The sequence below is a fragment of the Tachypleus tridentatus genome, chromosome 1 (assembly GCF_004210375.1).
Source record: "Tachypleus tridentatus isolate NWPU-2018 chromosome 1, ASM421037v1, whole genome shotgun sequence".
NCBI classification, from domain to species: Eukaryota; Metazoa; Arthropoda; class Merostomata; order Xiphosura; family Limulidae; genus Tachypleus; species Tachypleus tridentatus.
The window spans coordinates 23,188,318-23,212,433 of NC_134825.1; the positions used below are offsets into that span (position 1 = coordinate 23,188,318).

Consider the following 24,116-nt stretch of genomic DNA (forward strand, 5'->3'; position numbering starts at 1 on the left):
GTTATAAAAACTAGAAATGGTAAAACTTTTCAGCATGTTTTTACTTTACAATGCAGATACATTGTGGTACAATAGACTTTTTTTTAAGTTTTTGAATTTGTACACAGGAATCGTGTGTGTGTGTGTGTGTATATATTTATATATATTAAAATTGAAATAATATATTGATAACTAAATTATACTTTAGTGGCCCCATTCAGTTAGCAGACAGAGAACCTATGCATTAAGACAAAGAGGTTGAATGCATTTCACTTATAATAGCCATGACAGTGAGTTGTCTACTTGGGATTTAAGATGTGGAAGTTCAGTAGAGCATCAGTCTGAAAACACTTGTGACATGTCCATCTTAGCTTTAGTTTTGGTCAGGCTGATATTTTAGCTATGCACACCCTCACTCACTCACAAAATTCCCAGAAAAATAGTGAAATGTAGCCTATATGATTCATAAATGTTTGGAAACGATGAAAGTGTTTAATATAGGATGTTAATACAAAGAAGTTCATTACTAATATTCCAGTTATGAACACTTTAACATCAAAATATTTTTAAGGTTGTAGCAGAGGAATAACTTAAAAGTTTCAAGATTTCAAGATGTCATTTGGAAATCAAGGCAAATATCCAAATTATGGATCCACTGGACTGAAAGACACCAGTGGTGGATTGAATAGAGGACAGGGTAAGATGCAAAGCATTCATTCATTAATGTATGATGTAAAATTGTATTTATTTTTAAAATTAAGATATTCTAAACTGTTAACTTTCCTTGTATAAGTAAGAACGAACTTCAAATATCGAGCAAATATCACAATTATAACTTTTAGTAAAATTTCAGGATTTTTGGAAATTATTTGGCTGGAGTTTGTTGTGTTTTAAATGGTTTTACATCTGTGATGTTACTGAGATTTTGAGCATTATAATTGGGTAATAAATTGAATAAAGTAGGTTATATATGTATGTATGACTTTTGTATTTGAACTGTATCACTGTGGTATAGGATATGTTTGCACTTTTATATTATGAAAATATTAGTACAGTCACTACAATGTAAATACTACATTTAACGCTTTTATAATTTTTTTTATGATTACAGTGTGTGTGCATGTGTGCCGTGTGTATGTAAATGAACAAAACAAGCACAAATAAAATTAAAGATGTGCATAATGTGGAATATAAAATGTGCCCTGTGATTTGGTGGTGACTGCAGAAGTAGGACTAACATTGCAGTGGGGATACACCATTTGCCAGTCTTTACCTCTGTTTACCAGTTCACGAGGAAGTTCATAAAAATGTATTCAGGTTAGGACAGTGATATGTAGATGCTGAAACTCAATGTCTCAACTTCACTGCCTGCAGACAGTTGTGGGTACTGCACTTGAGTGGTAAGGTAAACTACCTCCTGAAGTTGACATTCCAGCTTCCATTATAGTAGTAAAGCACAAATTTAACATAATTAGTAGCCCAGTAGATAAATTATACTAGTCTAGAGCTCTTAGAGCCCAACTAAGTTATCAGAACAAAGTAATATAAGTCTCAGCAACCACCATTAACTGCTACTTTTCAGACTTTGCACAAGCCTTTATATGCAATTAGGTGTTTATCTGCATAAAAGTATTGTGAAGTTTTTTAAATAACATAATTGAAAACTAGAACTTCGCATCAGAAACTACTTGCACTCCTCAGTTTTTATCAGTTTAGATTCATTTAAAACAAAGTATTTCTGTATTGTTACTACCTCCATTTCCACATATTTATCTTTATTTTCATTTGTCTTCTAGGTATTGATAGATCTTTCAAACAACACAGCTGTCTTTTACAGTCTCATATTTTTGCATCTTTGCAACTATATTTGCTGATCATGTGACCACACCACTAATTACATTGTACCCTCTATACCATTGCAGCACAATCTTCACTTTCTAAATTGACATTATAGTGTTTTCCATCTTGTTTTCACATTTATTTGGAATTATTTGTTTATTTAGTAGTTCATTTACTTTTTTTTTTTTCAAATGTGTACATGGAATTATAACTTTCAATTTTTATGTATTGGACAAAAAAGTTTCCACTAAATTTGGCAAAACTCGTATCACTAGTCCTTAATGTTGGGAGTTGTTGTTTTCAGAGGAGATTCTGACATTAATTCGGTGGAAATAAAATGCTTTTTCTGCTTCTTCTGTTTATTTTTCCTTTCACCAGGACTCTGTTTCTGAGGAATTTTTTCATTAGAAGGAGAATAATTTTGACCCTTTTGGCCAGTTGCATAGTGTGTACAGTTAGGAGAGTCTGCCGACCATGATTTTCTTATACCCAATTCATCAAGTTTATAAACTTTTGCATGGCTTCACTTTAGCTCTTGATACTTTTACTTTCTTTGGGAGATGAACTTCATTCTGATTATTATTTTTCTCCCTCTCTCAACATTTTTGATCATGCTCAACCATTTGCTGATTAAGTAAAGTCTGGAGTAGGTATGCTTTGTCCCCCTCAGCTTTCAGACCAATTTCTTTTTCTTACCAGTGTACCTATAGGGATTTTCACTGTTTAGCTTTTCTCCTTCTCTTGTGGGGCTCCTAACCCTGATGCTTTGGTCTTATTAATATTTCCTAGTTTACTACCATTTGCATTGCATTGACCAATGTTTTACTTGTTCTTTCTTCTTTATAATTGTCTCAGGCCTTCCACCAGTTTCCTGATCAGTTCTTGGCCAATTTTCAGATGCTTCAACCTTGTCTGTCACTGCTTTGATTTTGTGTTGGGATTTACTCAGGAGGGATGCATTACTTCTGGGGATGCATTTCCCAATTTTTTCATTCAGGTAACTTTCTCAGGCCCCATTTCTGCACAAAGCATCTTTGGAGTTCATGGTCTTTGTGATGAGATTGCACTCTTTTTTGTTCTTCCTTGCTTTTTGTTTGTCTCACCTAGTAATTTTGCTTAATCATTGCCTGTTTGAGTGCTTTGTGCTCCTTATTCTTCATATTACCCTCTTCCATACTCTTGACATTCTCTTTTTCATGCCCATTCTTCCCATTTTATACAGCCTTACCATTATCAGTGACAGGATGTCTTACCATTGTCAGATTGAGAGCCAGGTTATAACCTTTGTTTTGTCTTGTCATCTGAAAACCATTTACAACTGATCTACAAGTGTTGCAGGTTCTGTTAGAAGGTCTGTTCATTCATTTCCATTCCCCTTTTCCTCTACTCTCTTTCCTGATTTCCACTTTTTCAGGATCATCTTATCTTGGTAGTCATTTGGCAGAGTCAGTTCTCAGTTTTCTTTAAAAGGTTTTTGTAGAACATGTGCTGCCCATTTGTTCATGTTTTTACTCCCATTTGTTTGTTGTTCTCAAAAACATGGGAGGTTGGAGACCTATTATCAATTTATCCTGACTGAATGCCTTTCTAGACACACTCCAATTCTCCATAGATTCATCCTACCTCTCTCTTTTATGGGCTTTTTGCTCTGGTCTTTGGATGACCAAATATAATGTGACAAATGCTCATGAGTCACATCATTATCTTTAATTTGTCCACAGGGAGAATGTGTTTATGTTCTCTGTGGTCTTGCTTCAGGTCCTTATGTGTTCTGTCAGTTGTCTGTGCCTTTGCACTTAATCTTTATTAATTGGGTCTACCTACTCAATCACACCTGCTTCTTCTTTGAGAGTCTTCTTGGGTGGAGTTTCTTATCAATGTGGAGAAGTCCCTTCTCACTCCTATTCAATACATCATTCATTTGGGAATCCTTTTTAATTCCCATCTTTGTCAAGCTCAACCTTCTGCACTTTGGCTTCTGGATATTTAATGAGCAGGTTCTCTCTCTTTTGGAGACATTTGCCTCCCTGGAAGATCTCATTTCCTTTAGTGGATGCTTTTCAACCAGTGGAACTTCTGACATGATTCCTTGGATAATCCTGTTACTTTTCCCCCAGAGATCAAAGTTGACTTTGTTTGGTGGCTTGATATAGCTTTTACCATGCTAAGAGTTCTTCTGCCTTGTTTTGACTTTTATCTTTTCACAGGTGCTTCTTTGGTGGGCTGGGAGCTACCCTGAACTCTGTTCATGTCTTACACTTAGTATTGACTATTTCCATAAAAATCTTGCTTCTGTCAGCAAGGGAAAAGCTTTCATCAACACATCAGGGAAGTAGAGAGGAAGTATCTTGAGAAGGTGGAACATCAGTATGATGTCCAATTACTGCTGGTCATTGAAATGAGATGCTCAAGATGCAATATATAAAAGGAAGACTACAAGTAGTTTTGAGACTAAAAATGTTAGATTTCACAAAAAATTAGGATGAATAAGGATGCATATTCATTTTATATCAGTGTTATTCCCTTTCCTTCAGTTTATTTATATTTTTGTTAAAAAATGTTTGTGGAAAATCACATAATTTTACCTAAGTAAGTTTTTTTTTCTGATTTGTAAAAAAATCCTTGTGATAAAATAAAATGAATATTATTTTTGAAATCTGCATAGCTGAATTATAGAAAATCTGTTATTGAAACCCAAACATTTTTTATAAATGTTAAATTTGTATGCCCGTATAATTAAAAGTTTAAATCTTATTTTAAGTGATTGCTATTTCATTTATAAAAGCAATATATCATACATCGACAAATCTCTTGAACATCAGTAGGAACAAAGTGGTTCCATCTTGTGTCACTTCATTGATGGGATATTTCGAAATTGAAATTTTCAATAGTTAAAATAGAAAAGAACAACAAATTATTTTTTGTTATGATGCATTATCCTAGATTTAGAAATTAATATTAAGGGTACCGAAAAAGAATTGCAAAGAATTTCATATAAACTAAAAGTTGAAATCAAATATTATTATGAAGACAACCTAAATATTTATATGCTATCTTAAATCAGAGAAATAAAGTAAAGAAATCTGATGAAGGTATTTTATCTGCAATAAACCAGATTACTATATTTATGGGAAAGATTATATTGCATACAGTAAGCGTATTGCAGGTTCTTATGGGGAGAAAGTACTTTTTCTAAATTCTGGATTTAGTTGTGATTCACACTGTTTTATTTACGTATTGTTTTGTATTTCTTTTAACAAAAAGATATATTGGAGAAACATAAAATTTATGTTTGAGAATATATTTGCACAAATCTTGTGTCAAAAATTCAAATAATCCATTACCTATTAACAACTGCATTAAGTGTATTATGAAAAAAAGTTGTACTTTAAAATAACTTTTTTTCGAAGTATTTCTGTTTTGCTATTCTTGTGAAAAGAATAATAAATTATTTTATAAAAATTATTACTAAACTTAAAACCCCATTAAGTGTTATGTAGTTTAACATGCAAAGTTTAAAATGTTTATAGAGCTTTGGGGTAAAAAGATGTGGGAATGTTTACATTGTTAAGTAGATCTTGTTCGAAAAAGCTTTACTGTAAAAAATAGAGTATTCCGTACGATACAAAATCAGTATTTTATGCTTTTATATATTTGTGGTTTTATTTATTTCTTTTAACAGTAATAGTTTTAAAAATATTTTAAAATTTATTTTTATATTATCTGATTTGATTTGATTACTTTCTTCAGTAAGATATCTTTCCTTGTGTATGTGTGCATATATATATGTTTGGTGTTGTGTTTAGTAAAAGTTATTTATTTTATTAATATGTTAGTCATACTTCTTTTGGTTTTCTTTAGTTCCATTAAAAATTGTATGCAATTTTTTGTAGTTTGTAAAAATTGCCAGATACTGTGTATTTCTTGTCTGTATATATATATAGTATTACTAATAAAACTGAATTTCTGATTTTAAAAGTTTCATAAAAAACTCTAAAATAAAGAGTAAATGCTTGAATATAATGTAAATTTTACCTGTTTAGGTCATTGGATAGTTTCATGAATTTTGGTATTGTTGTGGTGCATAGTCTGAAGTATTTGGATTCATTTCAGAACCTTCCTTTAATCAACTATCGGACACCATTAGCTCAAACATATTTGCTATCAACAATAATGGTAAGTTAATGCATTTTGAATGAAGTAAGTTATTCCGTTTTTGTTATATGTATAGTTTAATAATATTTAAAGGTGGTAAAAATTCAAAAGTTCTGGTTCAAAAGAACCAAAGCTCCAGTATGTGTAGTTGGTCTTTTTCTTCCTGTAAAAATAGTCTATAAACATTAAAATATTAATTCAGGAAAAAATGCACTATCACTCTTTATTTGTATATACTGTACAAAGAGTGCTAATTAAGGTTTACACTGCTATTAACATTTATATTACTGACACACATGGTAATTTCATCTTTCACAACTTAGAAAAGTCATGTTATGAATATCCTCTTACTTCTCAAGAAGTGTACTAAAGTACACTTTTCCTTAAGAAATTCTATTTTCGTTAGGCCAGTATTAATATAAATAATTACAATGAAATATGCTAATAACAAATTCAGCATGATAACTAAGTTTAAATACAGTCACATACTATAACATTTACCACTGTCTGTCTACCTTTCAAGAGATTGTATGTGTGCTTTCCTTTCACAATGCTCTGACTGCCACAAATGTTGGATAGACAACACACAAAATTAAAAAAAGGTATGACAAAAACATTGTTTAACAAACCTTAAGACTTAACAAAAAAAAAAAAATCAGATATTTTGCACATCAAAGCCTTGTGATATTCTCTGGCAATCTTCCAAATGTTGTGAACATCTGCTTACTAATTTAAAGTATTAAAATGAAAACTATAACAAACACAAAACGGTGACAACGTCAGTATTGAAAACGATAGTGGTTTTACAAATAGGCAGTGACTTCTATTGATAGTAACTTCTGTTATTTTACATTATCAGACTGACAGCCAGATTGTCTCTACACTTGATATTCTTTAATTTTCTTCTGAAAGAAAGGAAGCGAAAACTACAATCAATCTAACATCAAGATAAATACAGTATGTCTAAAAATTGAATATAATATAAATGAAAACTAGAATTGGGTAATTAGTCAATATAATTGATTTATATAAGAGCATCTGTTTCATTTATTGATGTTGTGATTAAATCAATTAATATTGTGAAAATTATAAACTAATTTTTCCAGTTATTTTGTTTCTTTATTATTTAAAACATCTGGTGATCGAAATTGATTAAAAGAGATTAATATCATAAAAATATAATCAGAATTAGTGTTTCTTATTATTACTGTTTTCAGTCTTAAATTCTCTTTGTCAACCTGAAAATGACCTGAGAAGGTCAAAATGTTGTTCTGTACTTCATTTTAAGTAATGTTTTAATACCCATACCCAGCTATCTTGAGAATATAGTCTCAGTCAGTTTAGTGAAATCGTGACTGTAATATGTTCATATTGTAATCTGAATGTACTAAATGTATATTGTAAGCTTTTAGCAAACATAAAAAAATATTGATTTTTTTTCAATAAAGTATTTTTGTTAAATATTTTTCAGTGAATTTAGAACTTAGTTTGAGCAGGATTTGATTTTTATATAAAAAATATAAATATAGCTTTCCATATTATGGTTTCAAGTTGTATTTGGGTGACTTCTGTAATTTCTTGAATGAGTACTGAAAGTTTTTTAAGTTAAACTTTATCTCGTTCTTTGTACTCTAACAATAACTGTAGTAAAATACCATACAGTGAAATGAAATGTTGAATAATATGAAATAAAATGAAAATAATCTTATTATTTTTTAATAATTTTAGATTGTATAATCTTTCCACATTTTCTTCCTTTTAATTTTATAGTTTTATTACTTTTACTTTGAACCTTTTATTCTGTATCAAAAAGCAATACATCTGAGTAAGAGGTCATTAGCATTTTAAAAAGTGTTAATATGAGCAGAAGGTTCAAGTTATGTGTACCTGAGTGTGCTTTCATCATGCTTTCTCCATCTGTCAACTTCTGAAACTTTAAATAGGTTATTTGAGTGAAGGCTTGTGTCTAAAGCAAAGACTTCAATTTTTAAATTTTAGTTACATCTGTTCAAAAATATTTAACAATAAATTAAACATTTATACACCAAATAAGGATATGTAGTTTTTGTTAACATTGTGGTTTGTTGACTGTGTCCAGTAATTATTGTTTTTTTTACAGCATCAAATTTCCTAAAAGAAAAAAAAAGCTTTCAAGTATGCATTTTAGAACAAAAAGTATATGTCACTAGACTGGAATGTCCCAAAGCTACTGTAATTTATATTGTTTTACTGATCATGTCACAATTGGAAATCACTGAATGCCAATTACTATAGCACATAATCTGCAATTCCAGTTATTTACAGTATAGTTGGTGATGTAATGTTGTAGTATTGTTTATAGTTTAACCATATAAACTGTAAAGACTACAGAGAGAATGTACTCTTAAGCTTCGTTAAATTAGAAATAGTTGAAGTTATCAACAAATGTGTCATGAAAAAAGTAACTTATGATATTTTGTTCTGTGGTGAATAATGTTTTGTGTTTAAAGAAAAAGGAAAACATACAGAGTCATGATTTGTAAACATACTTACAAATTCGAAGACCGTTGTTGTAAATAAAGTGGTCTGAGTAGTGTTAATTTTTATTTTCTTGGCAGTTTTCCACAGTTAGGAAACTTAGGAAATGCTACCAATTCTGATTGTCACCCAACTTTTCAATAATCAGACCATTTCCAGTTGCTGAACTGATCATCAGTAAAACACTAGTAAATTATCCAACTATTTAATTAAGCTGTAAATTGATTAAACATTTTGTTTAGCATCTGAAGCATTAAAATATGGTCATCACAAACCAAACAGATTTGCTGACAGTTTGCTCCTGGAAAACTAAACAAAACATCATAACATTCATTTAGAATAGAATCTGCTATTTCTGTTTGTTATAAACATGTCCATCACCCATGGAAGGTTGATTAGGAAACAATCTTGAAAGAAAGAGGGGAGACAAACTCTGATGGGTTTGACAAGTTTATTGATGTCTCAGCAAATCAAAAAGTTGGAGATTGATACATTAAAGTTTTGGTAATAATTATTTATAGTTTGTTTATCTGATTAGTTGGAAACTGTAAAAGCTCATTTTTGAAATTGGAGGTCAGGCATGTTTTAATGTTTCCAAGACATTTGACATTCCTATGAATGGTGTCACTTTGCATTAAATACTATTGGAAAGTGTGCTGTTGTTCTGTCAAGCAACTGCTTAACTGTGTATGCTGTTTAACTATTAACTTTAACATGGCATAATTATAGCTTGAAATGTCATCTTTTGAATGATTAACCCTTTTAGCACTGAATAACAACCTTGATTGTTTGGCATGGTGCTGAATAAATATGTTTGATACCTCAACTAATTATGGTATCAGTACTAAAAGCATGATATTTTGGCAATAACGCAACAATAGACCCAGAAATATTCAGTGATTGTACCCAATAGTATATATGTTAAATTCAATACATAAGAATAACAGGAATAAAGGAAGGTCGCCTGCTGCGCTGAGTCTTCAACTCGACTGCGGTCGCCAAACTCGCCGAAAGGGTTAGAGAACATTATATGAATTGTCAAAAGATTTAATGCATGGCAGAAGTTTTGCCCTATTCATGAAAGCAGAAATTACTAATGATAAAGTACGTAACTGATTGGTTGTTATAAAGTAAAACTGTTTCGTTATATAGCTACACTGGCATTCTACTAAGCCACAAGGTGTCGATAGGAAAATGAAAATGAAGGAATATAAGAAAAATATTGAATGAAAAGGAAATAAGACTTAAACTCTTAGAGTTTTGAATGGAATAAATAACATTTTATGTTTGTGCTGGGTATGTCTTTGATGAACAGCAGTTTTGAGATAACTCAACTCTAGAAAGAAAAATGTTCCTTCTCTTTTTGGTCTGCTTATGAGATTTGCATGCCACTGTCATTAGCTAACACTCACATAAATTGTGCTTATTGTGATTTTTGTTTCATGATGATGTCATCATGTAAGAATAGTCCTCCATCAATAGCAGAGATGCCAACCATTATGATTTGAGTGTAATCATCACAATTTTGGTGTATACATTACAACTATATGTTCATACAGACAAATATTACGACTGTTGCAACTCCCAAATTATTATGTATTATATAGGTCTATACAATAAAGTGATAAATTGTTCCCCCAGAGCTTGAAAGGGGTGAAAAGAAATTTCTAGTGAGATACAAATAAATTTTGATAATAAATAAAAGACATAGTCCAAATGGCTACTTGCGATAATCATGTTTGTGCTTGAAATAATAGAAAATATTTGCATCTCCGACGTCTACTAATAATTTGAGTGCAGTGCTTCTCCATACTGAGTACATGGGGGAATCCATAGTTATGTCATCAGTGTTTGTCAGTCAATCAGCGCTCGCATAGGTGGGTATTTCTCGTTTTCTAAGCAGCAATGAAACACCAATGCGATCGTTCACAAGTTGGAGAAAAGAGGCTTTGTTCACCAGATTGTCTTGTTTCTGGCAAATCTAAGAGGACTAAAACTGTAAATCAAAAATTTAGGAAAGAGTACAGTGTAAAATATCCTGTCATTGCATCAAAACTCAGTGATAGTCATGCGTTTTGTACAGTGTGTCACATCAATTTTTCTGTGACGCATGGTGGGATAAACGATTGTTCCAGACATACAAAATCAGCATCTCACCAACAAAAGGCTGAGGGGAAGACAAAAATGATGCAGATAACGACATTTATGAGTAAGAATTCAGAATATGAAAAATAATTTCAAAAGATTTTTTTTAAATTTATTTATTAAATACACAAAACACAGTCATAAATGAACAATTTATAGCAGTAATAAATAATAATAGTTATAATAATAATATAATAATAAACAGCTTAGAGACATTGGTCAGGCTTAGTAGCCGCAAATGATAAAGGGCTCTGTCTACAGTCATTACTCTGTCATTTGAAAGAGTTGGCATCTCTGCAATAGGAGAGCAACACAATCTCCATGTACAGTAACATTCCCTACGTACTTGTATTTGCAATAACATCATTTTTTTACTTTGGCATTGCGTTAAACAGATGTGTTCAAATTTCCCATCTAAATTTAATTTGAGATTTGCTTTAGTAAGGGAATTTTGATTTTCATTTTATATTGGCATTTATTTCAAAAGTGCTGATTCTTATTTAGACTTCTCATGTAACAGTGACTTTTAATTATTCGTGTGTGAGTGACAATGTTACACACACAGATCTTACTTGTACTATAGCTTCTATTGTAGCAGCTTTGCCACCCTTTGTAATTCCACACTTCCTCTCTGTTGGTCCCCTGTTCACCATCCTTGTAGCTGTCCTTTGGTTGTAGCTGTTTTTGTTGTTAGTTAAGCCTGACTTTACTGTTTTTTCTATATGCATATCCTCCTCTTCACCTCTCCTCCCTCACATTCTCATCTTCACAAGTGATACTCATTCCTGAGTGCTACTGGTTGCTTCTTTGGTTTTTCTTTCTTGTTTGCTTGGTGTTCAGTCTCCTTCCTCCAATGCTGCTTCACATTTCTTCAGTTTCACATGTCCCCTTTTTATCAAGAGATGTTGTCCTTCCATCTTGAAATATGGGATTTGTCTGATTCATCATTCATTGGACTGGTTCTCTGATTGTGCAGCCTTTTTCTTGTCCAATTCTTATCACCCTTCTATTTTATCTGTCAGTGAATGTGGTGGGCCTTTAGTTTATGGTCCTTCAACCATTCCTTTCTTCCTGGCCATCTTTATTATGAACAACTTTTCTGTCTTTTTTTCATTGAATGTTTGGCAATGGCTCTTTCCACCATTGTTGTTATTAGGTGGCATTGTCCCTTACATTTTGATTTTCTTGGTACCACAAGGTGTTTTCTTTCCCTGTCTCCTTAACTCCTTTCATCTTAAACAACCTTCTTGTCTGACTCGTATGCTCGAGTCCTTCATGTGGTTTTGAATGCTCCGTTTGAGCCATTGGTTTTTTGATCATAGTACTACCTTTCTCTCCTTCACACCTGTGGTTAACATCTTGTGGGTACCTATATTATTGATGCTTGTCACACACTGTTACCATGGTTATATACTCCTGTGTTTCAATTGATTCCTATTTTCTGTTTGGACTTTTCATTGTTACTTATTACTGAAGTCTCCTTTTCAAGGTCTCTGCAATCATTTGATTCTACTCTTGAACCCCTCTCCTTCAACTCTTACTGAATGGGTCTGTTAAGCTCTCCAGTCGGTATATTCTTTTACCTGGATATTTCTGTTTGCAGGATAGCTGGCATTTCTTTGTGACTAATTCATTAACTTTTTCATTCTTGCTTCCAATTTTTTACTGGTCTTCAAAGTAGATCCTCCAGCTGAGTATGTGTATGACTCCCTACAAGGGTATTTCTACTTATCTTCATCTTACTGTTCCATCTCATGCAGGATTTCAACTTCCATCAACTCACCGTCTTTGAAATGGGTGAGTATGTTTTCCTTCTTCTTTTTATCAAATGGGATTCTGCCAGGAAGCTTGGTGTTGCCATCTAGGGTGTGTTTATTTCTCAGACTTGCAATGTTCAGCCAATCTATGATAACTTCTCTAGTGCTCACTATGAGATGGGTATTCCATAAGACCATTTGAGGTATTTCCGTACTATATAAATTTCTTCTTGTTTGATTCAAACTGTAGCAGTTCTATGGACTATCGAGAAAAATGCTGGCACTAGGGAAGTGATTTCCTACTTATAAAAATAGGGTTTTATAGTAACCCACTGTTCTGTCTCCTATAAAAGATTTTGCTGATAGTTCACTAGGAATCTGAGCACTTCTTCATTTCTCTTCTAACATCTCCCCCTCTCTTCCTCAAGAGCAGCACAATAGACTCTTGCCATTTACCAGTTCTTAATTGCTGGGGTGGTGGTGGACCATGGAAAATCTTTTCACCAGTTGGGATTAGCATAGAATGGTGAGAAATAGGGTGGTGATGACACTGTAAGTGTAGTGTGGGTCACCATGCACACAGTTAATGTGCCTTCCTTCTTTAGACAGAGTTTGTCCAGTAGAATCAAAGTGATCACACTACATACATTAGCTCACCAACCAAGTGTGTGCAGGTTGTTGGTTGCTCGTGATCACATGCTGCCCTTTCTTGTGGTACTTGATGCTTCTTCACCTTTCCTTCCCTTTTGTCTTGGGCACAGAGTGTATGCTGGTTGAAACAAAATATTGTCTCCGACTGTGAAACCTCAGCAATCAGGTTTTATATTTCATGGACTTTCCATTCAGGTGCTTTCTGAAGAGATGTTATATTGGTTTAATTTTTACACCAGCCTTTCAACAACTTCAAGAAATTGTAGCATTTCTGTTTGCAAATGAGAGTAATTATCTGAAAATCTGAAAATGTGTCTCTGATAGATTCCTTTTCACACTTTGTTACTGTGTCATTCCTATTTTTAGTGTACTTTATTTTTTTTACCAATCCCAAGAAGGAAATTATTGTGAGTGCAAGTGCCTAATCACTGAGTATGGAGGTTGCATCACTCTCTTATTAATAGAGAGCTATTGTCACATGATGACACATCTATTGAAATGTTATGCAAAAATGTATTCAAAGGAGATCTTATACAATTGATCTAGATCAGCATAGATAGTTAAACTTCATAAGTATGTTGTTTTTTTTTGTTTTTATCCAAGTACATATCAGGAGGAATAGTTATTGTAGAGTTTATGGCATGCATTTCTGAAACTCTTTGCCTTGTACATGGGCAGGCCCCAGTTAAAAGAGATGAACAAACACAGTATGAATTAGATGATGAATTGAAATCTGTAATTGCTCCATGAATGATTAAAGACTACTTGCAATACACTGGAGTACTTGACAATATAGTAACAATATCATCTCTGTTTTTATGTTTCAGCTGTTTGTCAGAAATACAAACGTTTTTAGAAGAACAGTATTAGGGAGGTTTAGAATAAAGAGTTACTTCAAAAGAGAAATATCACTTCCTCAGGGTGAAGCAGTTATACCTGGTAGAAGATACATCCTTGGGATAGTCTGATGACAAATTGGCAAATAAGGAAGAAGAAACTCGTTTCATTTACATCTGAGTCTAACTCACTTAAGTTTCAGCAAATAATATGCCCTAGACATTAATATGATTCAGGAATGCTAGGAAAATCAATGAAAAAAATTATGCTTTAAAAGCCAACCAAATTCCTCTGATTTGGAAAGTAATAATTTACACTTAAGTAGGTCATTTTAGGACAGCTCTTTGTCAATAACAAAAATTTGTAAACTATGTAGTAAATTACAGATGTCTTGTTACTATTAAACATTCTCTTAAAGAGATTGTAACAAATGGTGATGCTTGTGGGATCAACTTGAAAGTGATTGATAAATAGGATCTTCAGGTTGCAGTAGGAACCCTTACATGTTTGTATCACTTTGGGCAGATCCTTGTTGGTATGAAACTCTTACATTTATCACCCACCATTCTGTACTTTGCTTCAGTTGAATAAGATTTTTTATAGATATTTCTGTATCGAAATAGTGTAGCCAAAATGGCATATTTTATTATACGACAGATTCTGGGATATCGTGGAAGATAAGTTGCAGAGTTTGTAAGGTCATTGAATTGGATCAGGTTTGAACTTCCGGAAGTCTGTGTCTTAGCTGCAGTATCTGTGAAGAGGATTTTTAGTTTTAACCACTTTAGTCACCTAGTCCACTAAAATAACATAACATTTAAGTAGTAATAAGAAATGTAAAATAATCATCAGTAAATGAAAATTAATGCAGTTTCATAAGAAAATAAAGCTGAGATTGGTTGGATTATATTGAAGATTGATACATAAAAGTATACCACATGGCTTTGTGTGTGTTGCAATTAAAATTAGACCAAAGTAAAACACAAACTATTTCTGGTTGAAACAATAAACATCAAATGTTTTGAAAACTTTGTAAAATAGTAGGCACCATTTTAGATATGTTTATATTTTAAACTAATTTTTATTTTTTGACAATTATGAAACATCACGGAAGCAAATATGCTACGTTTATGTAAAATTGACTGTAGGAGATGATATGAAGGGTGGAGAAGTATTTTGTTATCTTCAGTTTATAACAAAGGAATGTTACTTACCTTAACTGATGGTTATGATAAAAAAATAAAATCTGTTTCAACTGCATGATGGTAGTTTTGTCTATACTACCGATTGACTTTGTAAAGAGTAGTTATATTAGTATTGTTGTACATTTATTTCTATAGATGGCTCTGTATGCTCATCAGTGGTAGAATATTTAATATGAATTTGAAAAGATGTAATGCTTCTACTTAATAATTATCGAACATAGCAAACAGGCTTGAGTGAAACAAAATAAAGCAACATTGTGATAGGATTGAGATCAAAGATAATTGTTGCTTTAGAAAATGGAAATTTCATCCTTTAAATTCTTGGAATTGTGTTTCTGGTGATGTTTTATAATAAGGTTCAATGAATGTAAGGTTACAATTATAATAGAATATTTAGTTTCAGAGCAGCTTATGTTTGTTTCACAACTAGTAGCTGTGAGAACTTGTATATAAATATAGGTTTTTGGTTTATAAGTAAGTATTATTTTTTCTTCAGAAATATCAGTTTTATTTTTGTTCGCTAGATGGAAGCACAATTTGTTTCATGTAATAAATTTTTGTGACTTCATTCACAAACATATCTGCCAAAAATGTTTCAGTAATAGTAAATAATAATCTAAATTACTGTTCAGTCTAAAAAAGATCAAGTATTTATGCAAATGATAGATCTGTATACATTTTATTGATGTCTGGGTTTAAATACATCAGTTTCTTAGTTTTCAAACCAATACAGTATATTTTTCATTCAAATCTTCATTGGACTGAGTGGCAGATGTGTGTGCGTGCGTGCGCGCGCTCTCATTGTATCATGCTTCATTGCCTGGTATCTATATTATCTCCTCCCTCTTAGTTTACGTGACCATAGCATGTGGTGGAGTCAGTTGTATGCACATGTCATGAGTGGGGGTGAATTGAAAAGTGTGGATTCTGTAGATACCCCCATAATATTAGTCTGGTACCCTGGAGTATTTTTACTAATCTGGAGAAACCATTCCAACTTTACTGACCTCCACTGTAATCCAAAATTAACAGACAAAACTGATATGGTATTAACAATATGTACTGCCATTGAATTATTAAGAGAAAAACAAATGTTCAGTTATTAACCCACTTCAATGAACTTGTTTAAAACACAAAAAGGAGAAACAAGTAAACAAATATTTTGTGCAAACTGAGTATGATGTATGGGTAGCAGTTCCAGCAAAATACAGAAGCAAGGTAGGAATGAATACACAAAGCATAAAAAATTCCTGCATGAAAAGTCAGTATGTACTGACTCAATCTTACAAGCTTATGGGTATTAGCCACTATAAGACAGTATGGAACTGTTCAGTTTAAATGATTTTGTTCAAGCTTGAAGCCCTCCAGTAGCACATGGGTACATCTGTAGACCTACAATACTAGAAACTGGGTTTCAGTACTCTTGGTGGGAAGAGCACAGATCGCTTATTGTGTAGCTTTATGTTTAACTTTTCATTCAAACCTGAACTTGTGCAACTGATAGGATTCAACATTTAGTTGAGATAAAAGTTACTGAAAAGATTTGGCTACTAATCTAGTGAGGCCAAGCATGGCCAGATTGTTAATGATGCTCAATTCGTAATCTTAGGGTTGAGGGTTCAAATACCCTTTGCACCAAACATGCTTGCTCTTTCAGCCATGGGGGCATTATAATGTGACAGTCAATGCCACTATTTATTGATAAGAGTAGCCCAAGAGTTGGCAGTGGGTGGTGATGACTAGCTGCTTTCCCTCTAGCTTTACATTGCTAAATTGGAAATGGCTAAAACAGATAACCTGCATGTAGCTTTGTGGGAAATTAAACAAAAATAGTGATTTTTGTATGGTTTTGCACATTCATTCCTAAATTGTTTCTGTACATTTTGGTTTAGCCATCCCTACTTCCCACACAATGTTTTTCTAATTTTGTTTTTTTTACTTTTATACATGTAAAATGCTTGAGTTTGTATAATTTATGATTCAGTGAGATGCGTAATCATCTTTTCTAGTGCATAAGACATTTTTTATAATTTAATGTTTTCTCTATGTATATTTTTATAAAATTCAATGCAAGAAACTATTAAAGTATTGTACTTGTTCTGTCATCTCTTATACAGCCTCAGCACTGGATCGAGCACAGAAACAGCTCGGAACAAAAACTGATAGCTCATCTTTCAGGGATAGAATGTGAGTTTATGAGAAATATACACAGTATATACTGCACTGATCTTTTTTTTTTATTGTATTTGTATGAAAATTATGCCCTACACCCCTAAAAAATTTTAATATGTTCTCTCATCCCTCAGAGTAATTATTTATTTAAGAATAAAGGTGAAGGTGGCTAAAACAAATGTTATCTCGCACCCCTGATTGGGAGCCACTGGTATAGATCATCAACTTGAAATATCAAATAGATATAACTTCTTGGAAGATTAAAATTTGAAAACATTATTATTTTCTTTTTTGAACTTGCTTGTGTTTGTTGTGTATTAATTGATTAAGTATTCAGAGGAACATGGAATATGAAAGCAATATACATAATAACTAAGACACATGTTAAATAAGTATTTATGCCTATAATTGTACACATTATTAATGGTACATAGCACATTAATGTAAAAATATTTTTTTCTGAACCAGAAATTTCTTTAGCAAACAGTCAATTTAACTGTGCTGGGTGCATGAATATAATGCTGAGGAGTCTGGCATTGCTAGGTGGTTAAGGCACTCAACTAGTAATCTAACACAGTTTCAAATCCCTGTTCCACCAATCAAAATGTGCTCACCCTTTTAGCTGTGGGGGCATTATAATGTAACCTTTCAATCCCACTGTTTGTTGGTTAAAAGAGTAGCCAAGAGTTTGCAGTGGGTGGTGATGACTAGTTGTCTTCCCTCTAGTCTTACATTGCTATATTAGGTATGACTAATGCAGATAGCTCTCGTGTAGCTTTGTGCAAAATTAAAAAAAAAAACAATGCAGAAGATATATCTGAAATTTAATCATGTTCAATGCAGTTCCAAAAATTGATACTCAATTTTGTTTTTATCAGAGATTTATCTGGATATTTATTATAGAATTTGAAGGAAATAAATGGAGAATGCAAATTTTTGAAGTCACAATACAATATCACTTTCACAATTTTGAACTGCTGATTAGTATGATGATGGCTGGTTGACTATACCCACTTCCAACTGTTTTTTATTTTGAGCTGTTTATTGAAGAGAGGCAAGAGTGTAAAAACACATGCTACCAACCTTTCTGTTATATAAACTTTTGACTAGATTTTGCTTTCTGGCCTGAGTGTATTAGGAACACAGTACTAATCAGCTATCCTAATATAATTAGTTAATAGGCTGTTGATTACTTGGTTATTAAATACAACTTATCACCTAACTCTGTTGACCGTAGGTACTGATCAAGTTGATGTATCAAAAGTTATTATTAGAAGTTATTTAGTTTTCATTTGACAGGGTTTTTCTTAGTTAATATTAATTTATTATATTCCATCATAAATTTATTTGTTTGAACAGGACTTTACTAATTTTTATTCATTGCTGATTATCAGTGATATGTATTGTCTGTTGGTACTGAACCATTTAAAATATGTCATGCAAACCAGATGTTTGCAGTGATTTTTTTGTTCAAGTATCACAAACATTAGTTGTCATAACAAAATTTGTAACTTTCATGTCAAACAGGAAATGCTCAGTTTATTTGTAGCAATTTATTATTCTAAATTAATGTTAAAATCATTGAAACAGTAAAAAAAACAAAAAAATCACGAACAAGGTTGATATCGATTTATGAAAGTTACGTTTAGTTGATACTTGAACAAATGCTACTGTAACAGGCCCAAACTACATAATCTCTTAGTAGTTTATTTTAAGTAGTGTTAATGTACTTTTTAAAAATTATTACAAGGTTTAGGCAGTTGTAGAAATATATACTCAACTATTATTTACATATAGAGTATCAGGGAAAAAAAAAGCTTTTCAGCTTAATCAGATCTCTGTTACTCAGTTTGTGAATATTTTTAGTCATGCAACACAACAGATGGCAAATGAAACAGTCAGCAACACCACTTTTTGTCTCAAACATTTATCAGAGCTGGTGGAAAAAGGAAATAAGGTTAGTTTGTGTGTGTAGATATTTGTTGGATAGTTATTTAAATTATTAATTTATTAATTGATAACAATCCTTTTTAATTTTGTTTATAATTGATGTATATAAAAAGATAACTAGTAAAATGAAAATTGATAAAAAGACAAGTGAAAATTTATTTTGTTACATTGTATGTGTATTCTTTATTTGTTTTAAAAGCATTAACAGCATTTCAGTATCTTGTTTACAGCAACAGAAACTACAGTTGGAAAGATTAAAAAATGAATTCAAAGACACAGTTCAAAGATATAGCTCCTTACAGAAGGTAAGTTTTCACATTTATTTTTAAGTATGTTAAATGTTTGTAGATATAAGTGTTTTTGTTAACTGATAATAAATTTATATCCAGGTACTGATGTGTAGCAGTTGCTAGATGTACAGTCTTTCTTCAAGTATTTGTGTGTGACATATGATAAGTGAAAACATCAGATACTTTTGTTATGTTGAAAAAAAAACTATAGTGTAATAATAAAAAATAATACAAGGTTTTACAGTTAACTGGTGGTGCAGACTGTCACAAAGTAGGAGATTGTATTATGGTATTTAATATATTAACCATTTAACCCTTTGGTACACACCCAATTCTATCCATTGCCTAAGAGCAAACTTACACTAGTCTATTAAATAGAAATTTATATTAAAGAACTTTTATAATTTTAATATTCAAAAGTTGAAAGTTATTGAATAACAAAAAGTTTTATTATCCTATAAGGAAACATCGAATAGTTTTGAACAAAATGGGGCTGGTCACACCTTGGAACTTCAGTGGAAGTATAATTGTATTTATTCAAGTCAGTCACTGTATCTCAGCTTTGAGAAGCTATAGGCTAGTGGTCTAAATATCTAATTAAAGCTTTTTCATTTTTATTCTGCTCTTTTCAACTTTATAAGTCCATGTGACTTGGGAAGAGGTCAGAAAAAAGTGATATAAACTTGGCTTGGTGATTTGTTACAAGAGAAAAAGATGGATAAAGTCTTCATAAGGCTTATAACAAATTGCCATTAAGTTTCTACTAAGGCATTTTGTGCTTTTGTCGTGTCTTGATTCTAATAGATCAGATCCTTTGGGAACTGTAAAAATATGAGTTTACATGCACATATGCACAGAAAGATTAGGCCAATTTACTGGAAATATATATATATATATATATATATTAGTAATAGCTAGTAGAACCCAATACTTTAGTTTTAAGTTCCTTTGGTGCATAAAAATGTAGTTGTTTTTTTTTCTATTATGTATTTAAATATGTTTATATATTCAAACAAAGCAAGTGTATTATTTCATTTTAAACACAACATTGCCATGGTCCACTTAAATCATTCTTCTATAGAAATACCCTCATGCATTTTACAATGTGACATTAAATTTTAATATTGATAGTCATGTATGAAATATCTATGTATAATTGTATCATTGTTGAATTCTTGTTTGCATTGTATTTAACACTGCCATCCCACATCATTTTACATTTACAAATGTTTATATTACATGTGGATATTAAACAACAGACAAAAGTAACTGATGTCGAAAAGTAACAATAATCTAAGTGTTTGCTTACATTTACCTTTTCTACAGTTGTAAATATTAAACAACAGATAATAATAGTACATGAGGCTAAAACTTGACATTAATCTACACATATATTTACTACACTAGAAAAGATCTTTCATTCTTGGTCATAAATATTAAACAACACATAATAGTAATACATGAAGCCAAAGAGTAGTAATCAACACATATTTACTACATTAATAAATATTAAACAACAGAGACAAGTAGATAAGGCCAAATAATAACAATAATTTGATTTAATACATGAAAGTTGAAATTATTTGCAAATTTCGATTCTTTTACATAAGTTACAAAGTAAAGTATAGTTTTGTCAGTTTTCAGCCATATACTTTTTTTAAATTCCAGTTTTCATGGTGTTATGCAACTGTCAAAGAATCATAGTCTTCTGATCTGAATATATCATTAAAACTTCTATTTTTTCCTTTCAACTGTATAAACCAAATAAGCTTTCCTTTCAGTGGTGATTCACATGCTAACAAGAACTAAGTGTTAGAAACTTAGCTTGGTGATATGTTGTAAGAATAAAAAGTATCAGTGCACAACTATACTGCTACAGTTACAAGCAAGATGATGTAGACATAGTCAAATTATATTACGCTTACCCATATCAGATTCATTTTCACCAGCAAGGTCATTGTGTTAAGACAGATTTGCAATAGGCTCTTTGTAAGTATGTGAAAGATAAAGATCAGCTGAATGTTTACACACCAGATTTAGCTACAACTAAATTAAAGTATTGGGTTCCATTCACTCTTCCTTATACTGCTTTGTAATTTTCAGTGAATCATGCTAATATCTGTATTTACAAGTTATTTAAAACATTTTGTAAACAGAAAATAATGTTGGAATGTCAGTGCCTAAAACAATAGAAACAAAGATGTAGGATGATACAGCTGTATGTAGATCATCACTATAATCTTGTTTGCATTTTCTTTGGCACTGCTATCCATACATCATTTTTATATTTACAAAATGTTTCTCATAATTTGTTTTATGTTATTTACTCCTTCACTTCATACCTAATATAGTGTGAGCTCCCTAAAGGTACCATTTGTATAGTTACAAAGCGTTAAGTATTCTACATGTTACAGTCATCTGATTTTCATCTATTATCGAATGGTAATTCCTGTTTTATCCTGTGCTTATCTGTTTTAAAGCAACATAGCTTTCTAATATCAGGGGGTAATGCTAACATTGTTTATACTAGAATTGTGATTTTTTTTTAAGAACTACTGTTTTTTTATTATGCTCTGCCCAGAAACACACACAGTGGATTTAGGTTTAAACTGATGCTTTGATGAAATAGTTAAGAGTTGTCTCAACTGAAATAAAAAGAACAATGAACAGTTTGGTGGGCTTATCACTTTCTTGTTTAGATTCTTGGTAATGGTTTCTTGTCTTGTTGGGTACAGAAACAAATGAAAGTGAGTAGCAAACATCTTTTAAAATAAAACTTTGTCATTGTTATTTTTTAGTGTGCATATTTGTATAATGCCTGTTGATTACCTAGATCATGCCTATATATACTCTTCAAAAAAAGAAATGCAAAAGGCAAAATTTGAGACATATTGTTAACAAGTTTATTCCGGTAGTTCTGTATGACGTGTGGAACTTTGCACATTCAATGCTGAACATCCAAAGCCTGCAAAGGCGAAGTCCACGCTCACTAGGTGAAGTTTAACGTCACTCAACGTCAATAACGAGTATGCCCCCCGTGAGCATCAATAACTGTTTGGCATCTCCTGCACATGGAAGTGATGAGATGATGAATCACATCCTGTGGAATGGCTGTCCACTCAGCCTGCAAAGCTGCTGCAAGCTGAGGTAGAGTCTGCAGTTGAGGTTGTCGCCATCTCAGACGTCGATCCAACTTGTCCCAAAGATGTTCGATGGGGTTTAAATCTGGTGATCTGGAGGGCCAGGGAAGAACGTTGATGTAGTGGTGTCTCAAAAAGACAGTGGTGAGTCGGGCTGTATGAGGACGGGCATTGTCATGTTGAAAAACGTCGTTGACGTTCACCATGGTGGTTGCACATGGGGCCTAAGAATCTCGTCGACGGTTGTGTATGGTCTGATTGGAAATCCTACTCAGCCCTGGTATGGTTGAGGCAGTACCCAAAGGTGACGTAATCGGATGTAGCGATCTTGTGCGGGCGTGGTCACGCGAGGTCTGCCAGATCGTGGACGGTCACAAGTTGATCCATGTTGTTGGTGACGATTCCATAGCCTTGTGATGGTGCTTGGGTGGACATTCACAGCTCTGGCAACATCTGATCGAGATTCGCCTGCTTCCAAGCGACCAATGGCGTTGTTGCGTTGTGCTTCAATCAGTCTTGGCGTAACTGTATTGCGGGTCGGTGGCTTAACACTGAACTATGGAAACCGAGAACCCGTCACTTTTATAGGGATTTTGCACATGTTGCACTTGCAGAATATGCAGATATCTCAAACAAATTTATTGGACACGAATGCGTTTTGGCGAAAAATCCGATGTTTTCCTCCGTTTTCAAAGTGCACAATTTTTATTGTCATTTTAGTCTGACAATCAGTGCCTTAACACGTGTAACATCACATACTCTGAGCTTGTAATGTTATTACATATATTTCTCTTTAAAATAAAAATAAAATATCCCTTTTGCGTTTCTTTTTTTGAAGAGTATATATATAGTCCACTGACTTTGATTACCCAGACCATCCCTATATATATAGTCTACTGACTCTATAATAAGTATAGGAACAAGCAGAAACATCACCCCAAGGACTGTTATTTATGCTAGTAATTCATATCTCATTGAAAAAATGAGAAAAGTGAACATTTTCTACAAACATTTTTTTTTCTTGGAAGTACTGCGTGAGAAGTGTGTTCAGATTCTGTTCCTTAGTCGTACACAACTCATTTGCATCAAAATGGTTTAATGTACAAAGCTTAAAATTTTAATACTACAAACTGTAATGCTAGAAGATGTGCTGATTATTTAAGAACTTCAGTTTATTAATGCTACATTTAAAAATTACATCAATAAAGATACAATCAAACTCTCACGTACAGTCCTAGTGAAAATCATGTTCCTCTTGTGAAGACAGTACTTTGATTTAAAATTGTTCTGTTATAAAGAAACGTTTGTTGCATATACCATAGTTATTTTCAGATTGTTTGAATCTTGAATACCCAAAGTGTGAAATTTTTCATAGATTTTTGTTTGTGATGGCATTCAGTAGATGGTGCAAGGGCTTTGGTTACATCATGGATGCTACCAGCATAGTAAATATATATCTATAATACTGTTATTCTTTAG

At 32.3% G+C, this 24,116-nt stretch overlaps 1 protein-coding gene across 7 annotated transcripts in view; it reads left to right on the forward strand.

The window, feature by feature from the left end:
- LOC143244493 (syntaxin-12-like) overlaps window positions 1-24,116 on the forward strand; it is a 62,156-nt gene that overhangs the window by 16,188 nt on the left and 21,852 nt on the right. For all 7 annotated transcript variants that reach the window (XR_013025122.1, XM_076489331.1, XM_076489294.1 and 4 more), the window contains 5 exons: window positions 551-676; window positions 5,932-5,994; window positions 17,203-17,272; window positions 19,124-19,214; window positions 19,438-19,512. Coding sequence is in view for 6 of the 7 variants with exons in the window: in XM_076489331.1 (XP_076345446.1) it covers window positions 592-676; window positions 5,932-5,994; window positions 17,203-17,272; window positions 19,124-19,214; window positions 19,438-19,512 (384 nt within the window). In the remaining variant the exon portion in view is untranslated. The remainder of the gene's footprint in view (window positions 1-550; window positions 677-5,931; window positions 5,995-17,202; window positions 17,273-19,123; window positions 19,215-19,437; window positions 19,513-24,116) is intronic.